Below are 20778 nucleotides of genomic sequence, written 5' to 3' on the forward strand. Positions count from 1 at the left end.
ATACCAAATTTCAGACTCCATTACAGAGCCATGTTAATGAACACAGCTTGGAAGTGATACAAAATCAGGCCCCAAAACTAATAGAACATAATAGAAAACCCAGAAATAAACTCACAGACCTATAGTCATTTAATATTTGATAAGGGAGCCAAAAACATAGACTAGAAGACAGCCTCTTAAACAATGGTGCTGGAAAAAACTGGATATCCACATGCAGAAAACTGAAACTAGCTCCTTATATATCACCTTTTACAAGCATCAATTAAAAATGGATCAAAGACCTCAAATATAAGACCTGAAACTATGAAACTATTACAGGAAAGAGTAAGGGAAACATTAAGTCTCCTGGGCACAGGTAGAAACTTTCTCAGTAAATATCCAGAAGCACAACAAGTCAAAGAAAAACTTGATAAATGGGACTTCATCACACTGAATTCTGCACAGCAAACAACATAGCCAACAAGCTAAAAAGACAGCCTATAGCATATGAGAAGATTTTTGCCAGATACATATCAGACAGTGGCCTCACATCCATAATATACAGAGGATTTAAAAATTAAACCCTCAAGAAACCAAATGATCTAGAGAATCTTTTCAGTAGAAATGAAAATGGCCAATAGACACATGAAGAAATGCTCAACATCTGTGACCATAAAGGAAATGCAAATCAAAACAACAGCAAGAAAACTAACAATAACAAATGCTGGTGGGGATGTGGCCAAAAGGGAACTCAACTACACTGTTGGTGGGAATATAAACTTGTTCAACCACTCAAAAGCAATATGGAGGTTCCTCAAAAAAATTAAACATAGAAGTACCCTATGATTGCATTCCTGGGCATTTATCTAAAGATTGAAAACAGGATACAGTAAAGCCACCAGCACAACCATGTTTTTTGCAGCGCTATTCACCATAGCCAAGGGATGGAATCAGCCCAGATGCCCCTTAATGGACAAATGGATCAAGAAAATATTATATGTGTGTGTATGTGTATATATGCAATGTAATATATATGTATATATATGCATATATACACAATGTAGTTTTACTCATCCATTAGAAAAAATGGTATTGTATCATTTGTAAAGAAATGGAAAAACCTGCAAAAATTATGTTAAGTGAAGCAAGCCAGGCTGAGAGAGACAGGGTGCTTGTTTTCCCTTATATATGGAAGCTAGATTTAGCTTATGAATTTATACATAAATATTTTGGGTGGTATGCAGGTGTATACAAATTTCAGTTAATAAACTGAAATATGGTAGATTCAAGGGAGAACTCAAATAGAGTAATTCCTTAGAAAGGCAAAATAAAAGTTCAGCAAAATAAACACCAGGAAACATGTACTCAGAAGAAGTGGGTGGGGTTAAGAGGGGGGTGAACAAATTCTGGAAGGGTGACAATTTTCTACGTAAGCTTCCCTGTGGGGAATTCAGGTCTGAGGGGGACAGCCAGGATCTTTTTAAGTTCAAGCCAAGACCTATTTGAAGTAAGGCCTACAGTTAAGAATGCAGCAGCCCATGTGTTCATCCACTAGGGGGCTGCTGTATTTCTCCTCTGTTCCTGCACTGAGGTGGTCTAGGTTATAAGCAGCATGTCTTCGAAATAGGCCCTGTCCCTGGTGGGGCTTTAATGCCCTGTATCTTGATGGTGATATTGGCAGTGGCTTCTGGAGTTACCACATTGTCTACTGTACTTGTCTTATGTTTCTTTCTTATTTAATGTTCCTAAAATTCTTTTCCTTTCCACTGAGCATGGTCAAATCACAATATCCAGCATGTTTAGGTCCTTTGTAGGTTTTCCTTTTTTTTCTAGGTCTTCATATTATCAGAAATGTAAAGTCTGCTGAAATAAGACTTATGGTATTCTGTGTTTTTTAGACAAACAGCTCATTTTAGAGATTATGTTTATCTTAAGATTTTTAAAAAAAAGGATGTGTTTTTGTGAATCATGATCTTGTGTCCTGTGTCTTTTCATAGAGCACAGCACTGAGAAATCAGAAGCGGTGTGTTCAGGATTGTGAATGTTCAGAATGCAACCAGACATGTCCTTGGATGATATTAAGATGAAATCCAGTGACCTTCTGCAGAAAGAAGATCTAGACAGTGGAGGCTTTGGGAAGGTGTCCTTATGTTACCATAGTACACATGGATTCGTGATCCTGAAGAAGGTGTACACAGGGCCCAAGCGCAATGAGTGAGTTGGAAGCAGGGGTGGGGAGGTCATACACTGTTGTCCCAGAGAGTGTTGTTACTGTTGGTGCATGGATGAGAACAGCCTAGATTTGAGATGAGGCAGAACTTCATGGGACTCTCAGTATACCAGCTATAGGTCGGGGATAATGATAGCGCTTGTTAATATTATCTGTGATTTGGATTCTGAGAGCAGTTAGTGAAGAGGTGGTCAATAACAGAAGAGAAATGTAAGAGAAGGAAATCAAGAAAGAAAGAGATAAGGGTGATGAGGGAAGCAATGAGAAGAAATGAAAGCAATCCATGAAAATAGACTTGGTGGGGACCAAGTCTAAATTGAATGGGGTAGAAGAGGAGGGAGGGGAAAGGGAGAAGAGGAGGAGGAAAGGAGAGGATAGAGAGGAGTTGGGGACGGGAAGGGAAAGGAAGCAGAGGGGAAGAATAGGAGATTCCTCCATGAAAGGCCCCAGGAACTCTGTCTAATACTGTCAGTAAAAGGGTTCTGCCTGTATCTCTTCCCATGAACTAGTTTTGAGGGGGACTTTATATACTGCAGCTCAGCACAATCTTTTTTACAGGCAATGTTGCTGCTGACCTTGTGCTCCTCATTCATTGATTTCCATGTCTTGAGTGACCATTGCCATTTACTTGAATGGATGGATAGAAAGATGAAGGAGAACTCTTTCTGTCTTCTCGGGCTTGCTGTCTGTGCTGAAAAGGGATTAGAACAAACCAAGGTGTGATGAAAGCATGTGTGATGGAAGCATGCGTGATGTGATGAGTTACAGTTGCCCAGGGAGAATTTGCCCTGCCCACTTCAGAACACCTTTTCTGCCCATAGGTACAACCAGGCCCTCCTGGAGGAGGGGAAGATGATGCACAGACTGAATCACATTCGGGTGGTAAAGCTGCTGGGCATCATCATAGAAGAAAGGAACTACTCTTTGGTGATGGAGTTCATGGAAAAGGGAAACCTAATGCATGTGCTGAAAGCCCAGGTAGAAGATACCTTACCATTATTCCCCACATACAGTGCACTAGTGCTGGTTACCTGTTATGGCTATCAATCAAAGGGATGTTCATTTGTGACTTGCTGGAATAAAATAATCCCTTTGTGGATTACACCATAGTATGGATTTTCTGAAGTCAGCCTTCCTTAGATCTTCATTACCTCTCCCTGCCCTAGGGCTTATCTCTCCATCCTCTCAGTGCCCCTGAAAGTTGGTTATGCCACCATTCTCAAGCTGCTTTCTGTGTCTTGGTATTGAGGTTGGCTTTTTAACATACCTTGCAGCCTCTTTATGATCCATAGTTCAGAGGTAGGCCTGTCTTCTGAAACATATAAAATGCTGTGGAGTATATGTATGACTAATAAGTAGGGGTTGACTGATGGAAGCATGCAAATCCATGACTATGACAGCTGTTGGTTGATGGAAGCATGGTCACTATACATGACTGACAGCTGTTGATTGACAGAAGAATGTGAAGTATAGGTGATTGTAACAGCTATTGATAGGAGCCCTATACCTGGTATGACAATCCTTGGTTAATGGGAAGCATGTATACTATACATGCCTGTAACACTTAAGAAACATAAGTTAGATAGAGAATATAAACCACAACAAGAATAGACAATATGTGAATCAGAGAAGCAAAATTTGTTTACCAGAACCAAAGTTTATGCATCTCTTATGACCAAGGCAATGCACTATTTGTCAGAAGCCCTTAGCCAATGTGATGTATGCTAGTCAAAGCAGACGGGTAGTGCATGAAGAAATACTGTTGGGGGGGTGGCGGGATGTGAATGTGGCTTTGCAGTAGAGTGCTTGCCTAGCATGCATGAGGCCCTATGTTCAATTCCTCAGCACCACATGAACAGAAAAGGCTGGAAGTGGCACTGTGGCTTAAATGGTAGAGTGCTGGTCTTGAGCACAAGGAGGCCAGGTACAGTACTCTGGCCCTGAGTTCAAGGCCCAGGATTGGCAAAAAAAAAAGAAAGAAATACTGTCAAGGGTTTTGTTAGACAAACCCATAGTCTGCAGTAGAATAGAGAGGAGAGGCACACCCTAACAGATGGATAGGAAAGGCTTCCAGTCTGAAAGGCAAGTAGAAGCTTTGAAGCAGACAACTGTCAAATACATGTTTCAGGCAGAGACAGTGCCATGCTTTGCAGAACTACAAATCGTTGGGTTTGGGCAGAGCATAGATTACATGTGAGGAATGAAGGATATGACTGCCATATTTATGACAAGTATTTCCCTTTTTCCATCTGCTACTTCTAACTCACACTAGCTAGATCCCAGATCTCGCTGGAAATCATACAAAACCTATGGAAAAGGATAAAAAAGCATCACTTATACACATTGTATTATAATTTTCAGATTGCTCTTTTCTACTAAACCAGATGCAGATTAGCTGCACGAAAGAAATGAGCATTCTGATTGAGAGATAAATCATTCAAAAACAGGCCAGATAGAGTACAGTGTTTGGGGCTCATGAAAAAAACTCAGCCAGATTGCAGTAGCACATACTTATAATCCCAGTAATACAGGTGGCAGGGGTAAGAGAATCATGGTCTGACGCCAGCCTGGGCCACAGCATGAATTCCTCTCTTGAAACAGTTAAATGCAAAAAGGGCTAGAGGCACAACTCCAATTTTAGAGTGCATAGCAAGTAGGAGAGCCTAAGGTGAAAAACCCTATTATCACCAAAAAGAAAAACAAAAGTAAGTAGGACCCGAGAGAGAAGCAGGAAGAGAGATGGCAGAGGGATACTTTGGCTTACCCGAATTTTTTTCCCAACTCTGAAAGTATACCAAGGAAAATGGAAAAACTCTTCTGCCATTTGAAAGATACTTGGTTGTTGTTTTTTTGTGTTTTTTTTTTTCTTTTGCCAGTCCTGGGCCTTGGACTCAGGGCCTGAGCACTGTCCCTGGCTTCTTTTTGCTCAAGGCTAGCACTCTGCCACTTGAGTCACAGCGCCACTTCTGGCCATTTTCTGTATATGTGGTGCTGGGGAATCGAACTCAGGGCTTCAAGTATACGAGGCAAGCGCTCTTGCCACTAGGCCATATCCCCAGCCCTTGGTTGTTGTTTTTTTTTTATTTTGCTTATTTTTTTTTAAATCAAAATGAGGACTTGCTCTGCTGGTTCCCCATGTGGTTTCAAATGAAAGCACAAGTGATCCTCCTGCCCCAGCCTTCCAAATAGCTAGTACTGTAGGCATTTGCTCCCATACTTAGTCTTCTGCTACTTTTATATAGTAACAGGGATATAGATTCTGTAGTTCATCTACATAATGAGCTAGATATGACTTCAGAGATGAGCTTGGGGATCTAACTTTCATCATTTTTCCCTGTTAACCAACATACACAATTTTTTTAGGAAAATTTTTGTGTTTAAACTAGTTTCTCAGTGTAAAGAAAAGCTACACTATGATAGAAATTGTAATTGTTTATACTACCATTAATGGTGACCCAAAATGTTTGATAACACATCACCAAAGATGTTTAATTCACTTCATTTAGCTTTCAAATTATGCATATAGCATGGATTTTACATTTATAATCTGTATGATTTGCTTTTATTTTTTTCTCTTAACATTATTTCACATGTACATTTTCACATGTACCATTCATGCATATAATGCAAGTAACTATATCATTATCATAATGAATGTGTCATAACAATGTACATTTGTTCATTTACTCAAACACTCTAGGCAAAAAAAAAGTGCTAGTAATAAAAGTGCTATCCAAGATTATAGTAGTAAGAGTGATAATGATATATCTTTGTTTGTAAGGAGCTTAATTTTATAGTATTTTATTTGGTACACAGTTGGAATAGACTCTTTGGTTTTAAATGGACAAAATATAAGACTAAATGCCCTTCAGCTTCTGAAATGGAACTGTTGGTGAATCAAGACTGCAGTGTTGCCAGGCCTTTCCCAGGAGGAGACCTGGAAGCTGTCCTTAGACTCAGATCCACCAGTCCTTCGTGAAATACATGCCTTGTCTGCTTTATACACTTACTCTCGCTTGTTTCAGGTCCATATTCCACTCTCTCTAAAAGGAAGGATAATTATGGAGACCATTGAAGGAATGAACTACTTACATGGAGAAGGTGTGATACACAAAGACCTGAAGCCTGAAAATATCCTGGTTGACAATGACTTTCACATTAAGGTAAAGCATTGGTCTACAGGCTTCTAGAAGGCTGAAGAATTCCAGTTCTAACTTCCCACTGTGAATCCATTCTCCTAGGCGGTAAAGGAAGATCTAGCAGCAAGGCCCTGTAGGGATGGGAGATTACCAAGGAGGTAACAGTTTGACCTTAAGGGAGGATTAGAAATAAATGAGGTAAATCAGGAAACCTCTATGCTAGATTTTTTTTCCATTTCCATCAGGCTTTGAAATGGAAACATTTGAGGGTTACCATTTTTCACCCTAGAGTGAGCCATGTGCCTTGTCATTTTCCCCAGATTTGTGAAACTAAGGCTCTTCTCTGGAATTTGAGAGAATGTGGATTGTGGTTGTGAAAATCCTTAGAACTCAGCCCAGGAAAGTCAAGTAAATTGACTGTTTGGGCATCAAAACCCTCCAGAGCACTTGCCCAGTGTATGGCAGGTCCTGAATTCACTCTTTCACTGCAAAATGAAGACCTGTGCTATACAGAACAGCTAACTTAAATTATTAGTTTGCTTCCATGTGCACTGGAAAATATCCATTTCTTTTTGAAAATTGCTTCCATTGTAATATACAGTAAGAAGGAAAGGGATCTTGCTTTGTCCATTTAAGACCTAGATTATGAGAAGCAAGCAGCAGGTGAATTCAAGAAAAAGTGTAAATCACTATTCAAGCCCTGAATTCCATCTCCAGAATCACGCCAAAACAAAAAAGAACCTAAAAAAGGAAGTGCCTGGTCACGAATCTCAGTATCTGCCTTCAAGATTCTACTTCTGACTTCTGACTACTTCTGACTACTTCTGAGTCTTGGAAAGATATTTATTTCAGAACCTTGAAAGGAGGTTCTTTCTAATTAATGACATCTCTCATTCTGGGTTAAAATCAGCACTTTAGTTAGATATTCACATCATAACTTGTCTCCGAATTCCTGCTTGGACTTTTAGAAATAGAAGTGGATCTGCCACGTGTAACACTCCTTTAACTGTCCTGTTCTGGCATTTTGTTCGATATGTACTTTTTTTTCTCTATGTCTGAACTTGATGTTTTTTCCTGCTTTTCTGTCTAAGTTTCTTCTTCCTTACCTCATCTTCTTAGGTTCAGGCTGCCACCTCCAAACAAGCAGAGCATAGTCATTACCCTCCACAGTGGCTCTGGGATCTTTTGGACACTCACATCCATGGCCTCTGGACCTCATGTGGGAATAGAAGGTGTGCTACCCAATCTCCATCTGCTCCCCACATATGCTGAGAAGAAAATTACACTTTATATGTAGCCCAAGAAACAGAAAACAAACATAGAATAAACAGACCTACCTGTTTGCTTCTCATTGCATAAGAATAGAGATAATAGAATTTCAAATGGACATTTCTTGGGGGGGAGATTTTCCAGATGTGTGCACAAATAACTAACTTCTATGAGTCTGTGTAGAGGAAGCTGTTTTACATCTATAATGCAGTGTAACCATTGTGCATCCACTTACCTCAAACCTCACATCTGGAAAGTCAAGTCCAATTTAGTGGTCACCTTCACATAATAACCATAATGGCACAACTTCTCTTACAGATAGCTGATCTTGGTGTTGCTTCCTTTAAGACCTGGAGCAGGTTGACTAAAGAGGAACACAATGAACAGAGGGAAGCGAGCAGAACCTCTAAGAAAAATGGTGGCACCCTCTACTACATGGCCCCTGAGCACCTGAATGACATCAACACAAAGCCCACAGAGAAATCAGATGTATACAGCTTTGGCATCGTTCTTTGGACAATATTTGCAAATAAGGAGCCATACGAAAGTATGACACATGTACAGGATATATTTTTATATTCATCAAAACTGTTGCATGAAATTCTTGAAGATTTTGGATTGTCTGTTTCTTTCATGGCAGTCTATGGTTCCCCTGGGCTTCTCTCACATCTGATTTATTCACTGTCATTTCCTTAGCAACCACATACATGCTGCCTGAAACACAGGAGTTGCTCAGTTTGAATGAGTGATCTTAGATTAGGAATGAGACATGGTTGGGTGAATAGGAGCCTTCATCATGTGTCTAAGTTTGGAAAGTGCCAAGATTCTTCTGGATATGGACTGCTTGATTCTGCTTATGAGGACTTTTATACTGGAAGCACAGAGTGCATACTTTCATTCATTCACTGACTCCTCCATTCCAGAATTAAATTTTCCCAGTACAGTGTGGCAGTTCAGTCAGTATGGTTTGTGAGGAGAATAGATACCTAAAGTAGTCCTTCAGTTTATGAAGTGTGTGAATGAATAGATATTCTCATACTCTTTCTTTCTGGGTGATTATCCAGTGTTGTAAGTGCTGAGGTATCAAGACATTTCTGTTGATACCTGTTAAATCTCTACCTCAGCTTGGATAGACACATCATGTTTGATCCATTACTTACATCCATAATTTATATCCCCCAAACAAGCTTCTAAACATTTGGTGCTCACCTTGTAGAACCTCCAGCTTTGCTTTCCTCCATGTGTTCCTACCAGCAAGCTTCGCATCATTTTCATCTTCCACGTTGCTCTCTTCACCCGCATGAAATAAGTTCCCAAATACTGCAAATTCAGCTGTGACTAGATCTGGAATCTAGACTCTACCTACTTCTCTCTGTCCCCACAGGCTTATGGAGTTCAGACCTGTTGTTTCTGCCTCAGACTGTGTGTATGTGAAAGAGACACACAGAGAGACTTTTCCCATTGGTGTTTTCTTTTTTTCATTTTTAATTGTTATTATAAATGTGATATGGAGGGATTATAGTTACATAATTCAGGTAATGTTGCCCCTTCCCTTACTCTTTCCTGGGTTTTCCCTCCCATCCACACCCACAAGTTGCATTGTTTATTCTCTTTTTATTTTTATTGTAAATATGAAGTACAGAGGGATTACAGTGACATAAGTAATGTAATGGGTACATTTCTTTTTGAACAGTGTCACTTTTTCCCTATTACCTACCAGTTTTTCCCTCCTGGCCCCCTGAAAATTGTTTAGTTCGTTTTCAACAAAGTGTTTAGTGAATATCACTACTATATTTGTTCATACTCACTGTTTCCCACTTTTTCCCTCTTATCCCACCTACAAGTTGCATTGTTTGTTTTGATGAAGAATCTCGCTTTATGTCTGAGCAGGCCTGACATCTTACTTGTGCTTCCCCACACTGGGGAGGATGATGTCATCACTGCAGCCAGCCTTGTGCTTCCCCCGAGGCTGGGAAAGCAGCGGCGTGCCATCGTACACAGCCATAGGCAGAGGTGCATTCTGGTGAACCTTTTGTGTGGGCCGAACTGTGAACCCCTCCTCTCCACCTTCCAAGTAGCTAGAATTAAAAGCTTGAGCCGCTGTGCCCAACTTAACCCAACTATTTAACGTTCCCAAGAGTCCCCACATCCTTTACAATACAGTTCAGATTTCTTGGTACAAAGTTTGAGGCCCTCTCTGAGCTGACCATTAAGTCTCTCCTGCTTCATTTCTGATCTGTTGCTTTCCTGCTTTCTTTGTGTGGAATCCTCCTGAGTGCTCCTTCATTTCTTCCCTAGAAAACTCCTGCTTATTATTTGAGTCTCAAGAAAAGCTTCTTTTTTTTTTTTTTTTTTTTGGCCAGTCCTGGGCCTTGGACTCAGGGCCTGAGCACTGTCCCTGGCTTCTTTTTGCTCAAGGCTAGCACTCTGCCGCTTGAACCACAGCACCACTTCTGGCCATTTTCTGTATATGTGGTGCTGGGGAATTGAACCCAGGGCCTCATGTATAGGAGGCAAGCACTCTTGCCACTAGGCCATATCCCCAGCCCAAAAAGCTTCTTATTTTGAGTTGATGTATTCATAACATTTGGGAAAGCATGACACATACCATATAATCTCAGTTATCTCAATGGGATTGGTGTGTGTACATGGAGGATCTACAGTCATGTCCAACTGAACTGCTTGTGGTAGTAATACTTTGCTCTTTGCCTCTATATGTTTTCTGTAATGCCAGTGTTAAATTATGTTTACTTAAAAGAAAGAAAATCTTCTCAGACCTTCTATGTGAGTCAAGAGTATGCTATTAAAACCCCTTGTGTTTATTTGTAGGAGATTGGTTTATCACATGTACTGTATTTTAAGTCACTCTCATTAAACAGAGTTTAATATAAGCAAAGTCTTCCTGCATTTGCCATTGACTAAGATCTGGGAATGCTATTGGCTTTATCCAGAAAATCCAGCTGTTTTATGGAGGAAGCAGTTTTGTTCTGGACTTTGCCTTCCTTCTGCAGAAGTTAAGATGCGGTTAACCCTCTGTCCAGTGGACTAGGTCAGCCCCTTGGCACAGGCCATTCCTGGCATGCCCTAGGCAGAGACAAGTGAGCATCACTGTCCAGCTTCTGTATTCCTGCCTGAGAGAAAAGTGACCTGAAAGCCTCAGCCAGGGCTTCTCTTTGCTTTCTAGATGCCATCTGTGCGGAGCAGCTATTAATTTGCATAAAGTCTGGGAACAGGCCAAATGTGGATGACATCATTGAGCACTGCCCCAAGGAGATCATCGGCCTCATGGAGCTCTGCTGGAAGGCAGACCCAGAAGTGCGGCCAACATTTCCTGGTGAGAATATGTTAGTGACTGTGTGGGCTACATTCACATGGTGCTCTTCCTAGGTAAGATGCCCAGTATAAGGCTTTCGAAAACCAAGGATTACTTTACTTAGAAGTTCTACTTTACTTTATTGACTTTCTAGATTTCAAACACTTTGTTCAGTGACAAGGCATCAGTCCCCTCAAAGTACAAAAATATATGAAGTCTTTCTTTTCCCTGTTTCAGAGTTCACATATCTTATTGTGTTAACCTATACTTAAAAAATAAAATGAAATACACATAACATAAAATGGAACATCTTAGCTGAATTTAAGCAGTAGTCATGCTGAAATAAGTCCATTCCATTCTTGTGCTTTCCTCACCACTGCCCATCTCCAGGACTTTTTCATTCCCAATGGAAGCTCCCACAAAAGCAATAACCATGTTCCCCTTGCAACTCTTGGCAACCACATTCTACTTCCTGTCCAAGTGGCCTGGCACCTTGTATAAATGGAATAACACAGCATTTGTCCTTTGTGTTGACTATTTCACTTAACGTACCATGGTATGCTCAAGGTTTCTCCATGTTGTAGCATGTATCAGAATTTTCTACTTATAGCTGACTAATACTCCATTTTAGTATGGACCCCATTTTCTTTGTCCATTTGTTGATAGACACTTAAGTGCTCAGCTGGCTTGCCTATTTCCTAACTTCTTTTCTCCCCATAGTCTTGTTTCTCTCTCATCTTTAGGAATATACTCTTCCTCTGAGAATGTCTTGATTTTCCAGACATTTTAGAAGGATAGTTTTGCTGAGTGTAGGATTCTGAATTGACAGTTCTGTGTATTTTGTTTTGGGTTTTTTTCAGTACTTGGTAAGTATTGTGGCACCTCATTTTAGCCATTGTGGTTTCAAAACTTATCTGTCATTCTAATCATGTGTGCCTTCTCTCCTAAACACAATACTTTCCCTTGCAATTACTTTTCAATGTTTTGGGAATTTTTTTCTTGTTTTGTAGAGATTTGCTTATTCTTTGCCTTGGTGTAGATATTTTTTGAAGTTTATTTGGCTTGAGTTTTTTGTTTCTTGAATGTGTAGATCTATGTCTCTTGTCATGTTTCAAGACCTTTTAGCCATTGAAATCTAATATTTTAGTCATACTTTTTTTCTATTCTTCTAGAGCTATGCTGGCATAAATATGAGATCTTTTGTTACATCTCATAGATTTCTGAGACTCTACATTTTTTTTCTCAGTTTACTTTCTCCATCTCATTTGGATCAGCCAGTCTGGCATTCTCTATGACATTTCACTGATTGTTCTCTCTTCCTCCGTTTTGCTTTTAGGCTCATGCACTATATGCTGAGCTTCTGGTTTTCAGTATTGTATTCTTCATACTTAAAATTTATATCTTCTGGTGAATTTTTTTGGTTGGTTTGTTTGTGATGCCCATGGACTCAGGCTTTGAACATGGTGAGCATTTACTTTATCACTGTATTTAGCCCCATCCTCTTTCTTTGCTATGACTTTCCATTCTTCCATTTATTTTAAGCAAGTTGGTAATTTCTTTTTAAACAGTTTTCATGGTTTCTAGTTTAACATTTTGGGACAATAAAACCAACATCTTTATATTCTCCATGTTGGCATCTGTTGTCTTTATTCATGCTGTTAAGCATCTTTCTGGTTGTTGGGAATGGTTTTCCATTGTACCTTATACTTTTCCTTACTACATGGTAAGAGTCTGACTCTTCCTTGTTCCTCTGTTTTAGCTGAACTTGTTTTACCCTGGCCTGGCAGGTGGAATGGTGGTCACCACCTTACAAATGCCAGGCCAGGGTAGAAATCCAGGTTTTCTGGTTATCCTCATTGATACCCAAGGTGGAGGTCCCTCGCGCCTACCAGACAGCAGTGGATATCCTGTTCTCCATGAAGCTTCCTCTGACATTTCCCTTTTGGGAATGGAAAAGAGTATCCTACTATTGCCCATGGGAACAAGTGCAGGCTACTCTTGTGGCTTACTGACTCCATGGGAATGGAGTGACTCATTTCCAGCCATTAGGCTGAAAAGTTCAGGCTTCCTTTTTGGCTGTCTCTGACATGCACTTGGTAGGAGTGAAGTGCCTTTCCTGAGGGAAAGATCCAAGATGTTCACTGCTCAGAGCTGGTGTGTGTTGGGGAGGAGTCACAGTTTTCTTCTGTGGTGTGGAGCTAGAATAGAGACACTATGCCTCAAAGGATTCCTGTTAGTAGGCTGCCCCCTACTTAGTCCTGTGGCTCAAAAGAAGAGGCTTTGTTGTTGTCTGTGTCTCTTGATGTTTGTGGGTTTCTAGCTTTTCAGCTGCAGCTCTGGGATACAGGAGGCAAAGAAGAAATACAGGAACTCACTACTTGTGTTTATTCAGACCCTCAGGCCTCAACTAATCTGCCTTCCTTTCTCCTCCTTACAGAACATCTGTATGTTTGTTTCATATATAGTATCTAGGGATGTTAGTTATTCTTAGCAAGAAGAAGCAAAGTATATCTGCTCCATCTTTTTGAAGTTTTATTTTCCTTTTACAGGTAGCAACTGTAACCTTTACCTCAGTTCTTATTCTGAGTATCCCATCCATTCATAAACTTGATGCCAGATGGACAGAAACTTAAGAGTTTTCTCATCCTTGTTATCTTGTAGATTAACTTTCATCACTAGAGCTTTGCTAAACCCAGGCCCCTATGTTCACTCTAACGTTAGGTCAGAGTTTCAACTTCTAGTGATATTCTGGCCCTTGTTCTTTCTTCCTAGTGCTTCATCCTGTTGGGCTTTTCATAACAGTAATTTGGAGCTTAAAACTTTATTTTAATGCTTTTGTCACAGGTTAAAGTAAGTAATTCAAAGAAAATAGATGGCTAATGTTTTTATCTGTTTTAAAATATGAAATTTAAAGGACTTTTCTCATATAGGTATTGAAGAAAAATTTAGACCTTTTTATGTAAGTCAAGTGAAAGAAAACATAGAAGCAGATGTGGAGAGTTTAAAGGTAGGTAATGTACTCAATAAACAACATATCAAAGCATGTGTAATCAATTGGGAAAAACAAAGCAGTATAAATTGTTACTGAGACTTGAAGTTAAAAAGCTCGGTGAAAGGGACCCTGCTGCTTGCCTTCTCCAGGAGGGGCCACATTTCTGCCTTTTACCCATAATGCCGAGGCCGCTTGCCAGCAGGAAGCAGCCAGAGAGAGTCTTTGTCCTTTTTCATAACTATTGAAAGGCTGGAATGTAAGGTCCATCCCTGGAAGGCTCCATGTAGATGACCCCACCTCATTAAGTCTCCACCCAGTTACCTGGGTAACCAGCAGACCTGCAGGCAGTTACCTCCCCTTTTCCTGAGGTCACATCCTAATCCACCTGGCCACACCCCCTACCCCTGCCCTAGATAAGGCAGGGCTGGGTGGGGGTCGGCCCTTGTCTCTCTCCTTGCCCTTCTTTCCCTTCTCTCCTTTCTCTCCCTTCTCTCCGGCCATGGGTCATCTTGGCCACAGGCCAGCAGTTCAGTAATAAACTTTCTCTTCTGCCTGAAAAAAATAAAAGCTTGGTGAGCATATAAAACCAAATCAGAAATTTTGTGCAAATACTATCATATTGGCAAAGTCAACTCATTTCACCATTAAAATATAAGAAATGAAAAAATATGGCCATATAAAAACAAAACACAACAACACAATGTTACTGGAAAAAAATGGAAAATACTATAAATGAATCTGCTCTTTTGAAGAATTCTGTGTGTGTGTGTGTGTGTGTGTGTGTGTGTGTGTGTGTGTGTGTGTGTGTGTAACAGCTAGGGCTTGAACCCATAGTACTGAGCCATACCTCCAGTTCTAGTCTTTTGCTGGTTAATCGGATATAACAGTCTGTTGCATTTGTCTAACCGGGCTGGCTTTGAACCATGACTCAAATAGTCTCCCAAGTAGTAGTACAGGTATGAGCCACCAGAGTCCAGCCATTTTAAGAAATTCTTAAGCAAAAAGTGACAGGCTGTGGGTAGTAGCAATATATGAAGCCTTAGGTTTGATTCCTAGCACTGAACAGAAAAATAAGAAAACAGAATTGTATCTGTTGACATAAAACAGAACAAATGTTAAACTAAGTTTGGGTAAGAAGTACTAAAGGAACAATAGACAGATGAGAATAGTCATTTGGGAACCTCATTTGTGCTCTCTAGAAAAGTTAGCTCCTCCACGTAATAGCATCTCACATCTTTACCACTATTGGCCTGAACCACAGTCCTCCTATTTATGTTCCCCATATCACTGGGATGACAAGAACATGCCACCAGGCCTTGTTCATTGGTTTGGTGGGTTAAGATTTTTCCTCAGGGGCTGGGGATATAGCCTAGTGGCAAGAGTGCTTGCCTTGTATACATGAGGCCCTGGGTTCAATTCCCCAGCACCACATATACAGAAAACGGCCAGAAGTGGCACTGTGACTCAAGTGGCAGAGTGCTAGCCTTGAGCAAAAAGAAGCCAGGGACAGTGCTCAGGCCCTGAGTCCAAGGCCCAGGACTGGCCAAAAAAAAAAGAAAAAGCTCAGAGATAGCACAGATTTTGAGTTCAGGAAAAAAGAAAGAAGGATGATGAGGAGGAGGAGCAGGAGGACCTGGAGGGAGGGGGAAGGGGAGAAAAAAGGGGAAAAGGGAGCAAGCAAAGTTCAAAGAAGAGCTGAAAAGTGAAAAGTAGTGAAAAATGAATTGGCCAAGCATATCTAAAGAAGATAGCAAAATTAATGAAAATGAAGTAGTGACAGTGAGTAGTGATAGATTAGTGAGGGTGAAAACACCTACTTGAGGACACAAAAAGGCAAGTGTTGGTTGCTTTCAAAGGCTGGTAAAATGGATCTGTTAAGCCTGATTGATTAATTAAGCCTAATCTCTTGCTTTTTTGCCTAGGAATGGCCTCAAACTGCATTCTCCTAGTCATGTCTCCCACATAGCTGGCATTTACCAGCGTAAGCCACTACACCTAGCTTACTTGCAGGTAAACCACTACACCTAGCTTAGTGTGAAGAATATCAAGAACTAGATCCTCCTGATTTTTACCACCTGAGTAGCTAAATTGCAGGTCTGTGGGTTACCATGCCCAGCCATAGATCTGTTCTTAAAATAATTTTCTAGGACTCAGTGTTATCTGCTTTTTACTAAAGTATGTATCTGTATTCTTGATTACAGAAGGAATATCCAGACCAAAATTTACTTTTGAAGAGAATGCAGTCTCTCCAAGTTGATTCTGTTGCGTTACCACCAAGTAGATCAAATTCAGGTAACTAACCATACAGTTAAATCTTATCTCTGAAGTACTATTCAGACCCGTGTGGAAGCAGAAGGGACTATAAAGCTGAGCTTCTGCTAGCAAGGAATTTAAGTTATATTCTGGACACCCATTGTATGTCTTTGAAATATTAAGTAGCCGCACAGACCACAGTCATTGAGTGTCTTGAACCCAAGGAGCCTGATGTGTCTGACAAGGAGATAGTGATGGATTTAGCAGGAAGAAGGTACATGTGTGAGAGCGAAGTCCTCGAAGAGGTCGTAGGTGACTGGGTCTGTGCAAGCCGAGACATTGGTCTCACAGTGCATTAGGGACCCTTTTCATTAGAAGAAAGTGGAATGCCGAGCGCAGAATACTGAAGCCACTCCTGTGTGCTCTGATGCAAGTCACTTCACCTCATCTAAGCCTCCTCCATCAAGTTCAGGTGATAATGACTCCCATCAGCATTACATAATGAAATCAATGATGCCATGTGCAGAGGGCACAGCTGCTTATTCTTGGATCCACCCTCGTTGCACTGGAACAAAAACTCAAGTCCTTTTCCTCCCAAATCATCCCTCTGGTAGTCACTCTTTTGTGGCCCATTATCATTTCCCCATGCTCCCTTGCCACCAGTCAGACTCTCTTACTAACTGTAAGAAGACCAGTTACTAAAAACACTCATTCCTTTTCTTTTCCTTCTTAGCATGTCACTGTAAAGGGCTGATTTGTGATGCTGCTTTTTAAAATGTTTCATGAAACTTATCCTGGTGATTTCCTCTCTGTCACAGCAGAGCCTGGTTCACTGCATAGTTCTCAGGGACTGGAGATGGGTCCTGTGGAGGAGTCCTGGTTCTCTCCTTCTCTGGAGCACCCACAAGAAGACACTGAGCCCAACCTGCAGCGAAAACTTCAGGAGGAAGCCAGCTATCATGTCTTTGGCAACCGTATGGACAAGCAGACAAAACTACAGCCCAGACTGAATGTGGCTTACAACAGGGAGGAGGAAAAGAAACGAAGGGTCTCCAATGACCCTTTTGCACAACAGAGGCCTTCTGGGAATGTTCAGAGCACAGGAGTAAAAGGTCTTGCTCATCTCAGTGCAACAAGTCATGTTAATGCCATACACCAACGGACCGGGCTCACCAGCCAAGCCCAGGAACTGTATTGCAACAGTGAGTTCTATAATCTACCTGGGATTGGAACACAACTTTTTGATTCAGGAGCAGCATCTGCAGGAGTTTGGTATGGGCCAAATCCAAGCCAAATGCCTAATTTGTATAAAACTCCAGTGCCTGAGACCAATACCTTGGGGAGCACTCCCACCATTCCGTATTGCTCCTTGCCACCAACAGGTAAATAAACTTACTTTTTTCTCTCTTCTGAAAGTAAAGCAGCCCATTGGCAGTATGGTAGGCTGTACATTATCAGTGGTGACAAGTAACAAGTTGTTTAAAGTTTTCAGCTGCCAAGTATAACTGGCCGCGTGGCAAGCTAGCCTCAGACCATACGGTTTGGTCTTCAACTTTTGGATGGAGTTCTTTTGGCTTATGACACATCCCAGCTGCCACAAATTGTTAGGGTTCAGAACTTTTGTAAATGGCAGGCATCTTGCATTCTACCTGAATGGCATCTTTCTTTCTCCGATAAATGGTCAGATATATGCTTATCTCTATTATCTTGCTTGCATTTCTCTAAATAAAATAAGTCATATATTTTATTTCTTATTTCCATAGGGTCTAGAATACCATTTGTGATGAGAAAAATAAATTTTATTTCAATTTCCATATTTTTATCAGTTAATGTTGAAATTACATGATAGTAGTTACTAATAATTTAATAGCCAGCATTATTACCAAAAGACACTTAAGAACACCACCTTAATTTCTGAATGACTTCAATTACACACACACACACACACACATACACACACACACACACTCACATATACTCCCTCTCAACACTGATGCACCCAACTTAATATGACATACACTGGGACATAAAAGAAAAGATAGGTCTAGATTCAGTAATAATAGGTAACTTTAACATCCCACTCTCAGAGATAAATATGTGAAGCAGACAAAAAAATCAACTAATTTCAGAGTTAAAAATTATAGCATACATCAAATGGACTTGACAGACATCTACAGAACATCCTACAGCTACAGAATGTATATTCTTGTTAGCAGCCTTTGGAACTGTCTCAAAATAGATCACATTCCATGCCCATAAGCAAGTCTTAACAAATACCAAAAAGAAAGAAATAATCTATCCTATATTATCACATCATAATGGGATAAAATTAGAAATCAATTATAAGAGAAACAATAGAAAGTATATGAGCAGATGAAGATGAAATATTATGCTTTGAATGATCAGTGGATCATTGGAGATATCAAGGAGGATATCTTTTAATTTCTAGAGTCATTAAAAACTAAACTACAACTCAAGAATACAGCAAAGGCAGTTAGTTCTAAGAGAAAAGCTTACATGATTGCCTACATTTGAAAAAAAAATCAAATGTCAAATAAATACCTCACTTTGCACTTAAAGATCTTAGAAAAATAAGAATAAGTCAAGCCCCAAGTTCATAAATGCAAAGTAATAATACAGATCAGAGTGGAAATTAGTGATATAGGAACCAAAAAAAAAAAATCGAGATGGAGTCGGTTCTTTGGAAAGATAAATAAGATTGACAAGCCCAGAATTCAACTAATCAAAAAAAGAGAAGATCCAGATTAAGAAAGCAAAAGAATAAAAGTGAGATATTCAAAGGAGGCTACTCTTTTGGGAAGAGTATAAGGCACAATTCCAGGAACTGGAAAGGTAAAAATAAAAGTGACACATTATAGTAGATAACAATAACATCTAGTGAGTCATTAGGAAACATTTTGAAAACTCATACTCCATACTTCGGAAAACCTAAAAGAAATGGGTGCATTTCTAGTTATTTGTATCCAACCAAAACTGGACCAAGAAGATATAAATAAATAATGAGCAATGAGATTGAAATAGTGCTAAAGTGTCTCCCAACAAAGAAAAGCCCAGGACAGGATGAATTCACTGCTGAATTTGACCAGACTTTTAAAGAAGAACAGACACTAACACCCTTAAAACTATTCCTTAAAATGGATAGGAAATAAATGTAAAGTCATCTTTACAACACCAGTGTTACCTTGGTTCTAAAACTAAATAAGGATATATCAAAAATAGATGAACATAGGCACAGAAGTCCTCAATAAACTACAAACCAAATTCAACAGAGCACTAAAAAATGATCATACCCCATATCAAACTGGTTTCATTTCAGGGAAGCAAGAATGGTTCAATAAACTGCAAATTAATACACATAACACATAATAGTATTGAGGACAAAGATTACATGATCATGTCAATAAATGAATAGTCTTGAAAAAACTAGGAATGAAGGCTCATACTTCAAAATAGTTAAGACTACTTACAACAAACCTATAACCAACTGTATACTCAGTGGGGAACAACTATAAATATTTCCTCTAAAATCAGGAATGAGACAAGTGTTTTCACTGTTTCCAGTCTTAGTTAATATAGTACATACCAGAGTTACAAGGCCAGAGAGAAATAAAAAGGGACAAAAATAGGAAATGAACAAATCCAATCATCCCCTATTTGAATACATAAGCTCTTAGTCTTAAAAAAGCAGTACCTGATAAACACTTTTGATAAAGTAAAAGATCAACATACAAAATTCAATAGGTTTTCTACATTTCAATATCATGTATTAATAAAAAAATCACATTCATAGTGGCCGCTAAAAATATTAAATGCAGAGGAATAAACCTAACTAGAGGCAGTAAAAGCCCCCTGCAATGAAGAGTATATAACACTGAACAAACTGAAAGAGGAAAACAAGAGAAACCCTCCTGTGTTCATAGTGTCCTTAATGCAAATAAAAACTACATTGAGCAGGGTGCCAGTGACTCACACCTGTAATCCCAGCTACTCAGGAGAATGACATGAGGATCACAATTGAAAGCCAGCCTGGGCAGGACAATCAGTGACGCTCAAATTAATTACCAAAAAGTGGGAAATCCAGGACTAGCAAAAATAAATAAATAAATAAATAGTACTTGAAATTGTCTCTTACCCCTATGAGAATAACAATCAAGAAAACAAACAACAAAGGTTAGCAATGATGCAGGAGACAAGAGAACTCTTATACATTGTTGGTGGAAAGGTAACTTAGTCCATCCACTATAGAAATGAGTACAGCAAAAAATAAAACGTTATGATCCTGCCTATACCACTGCTGGGTATATGTTTAAAGGAATCACAGTCAGCAGACAATAGAGATATTTGTTTAAAGCAGCACTACTTGCAATAATCAAGTTACAAAATTAGCCTAGATGTCACAGATGACTGGGTAAATGAAGAAAATGCGCTCTATAAACACAATGGATTATTATTCAGCCATAAGGAAGAACAAAATTGAGCCACTTGCAGGAAATGGATTGAATAGGAGAATACTATGTTAAATAAAATTAGACAAATATTTCATATTTTGTCCCATGTGGATTTTTATCTTATTTTATTTATT

At 39.7% G+C, this 20778-nt stretch overlaps 1 protein-coding gene across 6 annotated transcripts in view; it reads left to right on the plus strand.

Moving 5' to 3' along the window:
• Ripk1 (receptor interacting serine/threonine kinase 1) overlaps positions 1-20778 on the plus strand; it is a 34420-nt gene that overhangs the window by 8979 nt on the left and 4663 nt on the right. For 2 of the 6 annotated variants that reach the window (XM_048348524.1, XM_048348525.1), the window contains exons 2-9: positions 1977-2193; positions 3031-3187; positions 6235-6372; positions 7936-8164; positions 10802-10951; positions 13861-13937; positions 16124-16214; positions 16994-17557. In XM_048348524.1, the coding sequence (XP_048204481.1) occupies positions 2021-2193; positions 3031-3187; positions 6235-6372; positions 7936-8164; positions 10802-10951; positions 13861-13937; positions 16124-16214; positions 16994-17557 (1579 nt within the window). In that variant the 5' untranslated portion in view covers positions 1977-2020. The remainder of the gene's footprint in view (positions 1-1976; positions 2194-3030; positions 3188-6234; positions 6373-7935; positions 8165-10801; positions 10952-13860; positions 13938-16123; positions 16215-16993; positions 17558-20778) is intronic. The other 4 variants (XM_048348528.1, XM_048348529.1, XM_048348527.1 and 1 more) reach the window with 3 other exon arrangements.

This window comes from Perognathus longimembris, chromosome 6 (assembly GCF_023159225.1).
Source record: "Perognathus longimembris pacificus isolate PPM17 chromosome 6, ASM2315922v1, whole genome shotgun sequence".
NCBI lineage: Eukaryota > Metazoa > Chordata > Mammalia > Rodentia > Heteromyidae > Perognathus > Perognathus longimembris.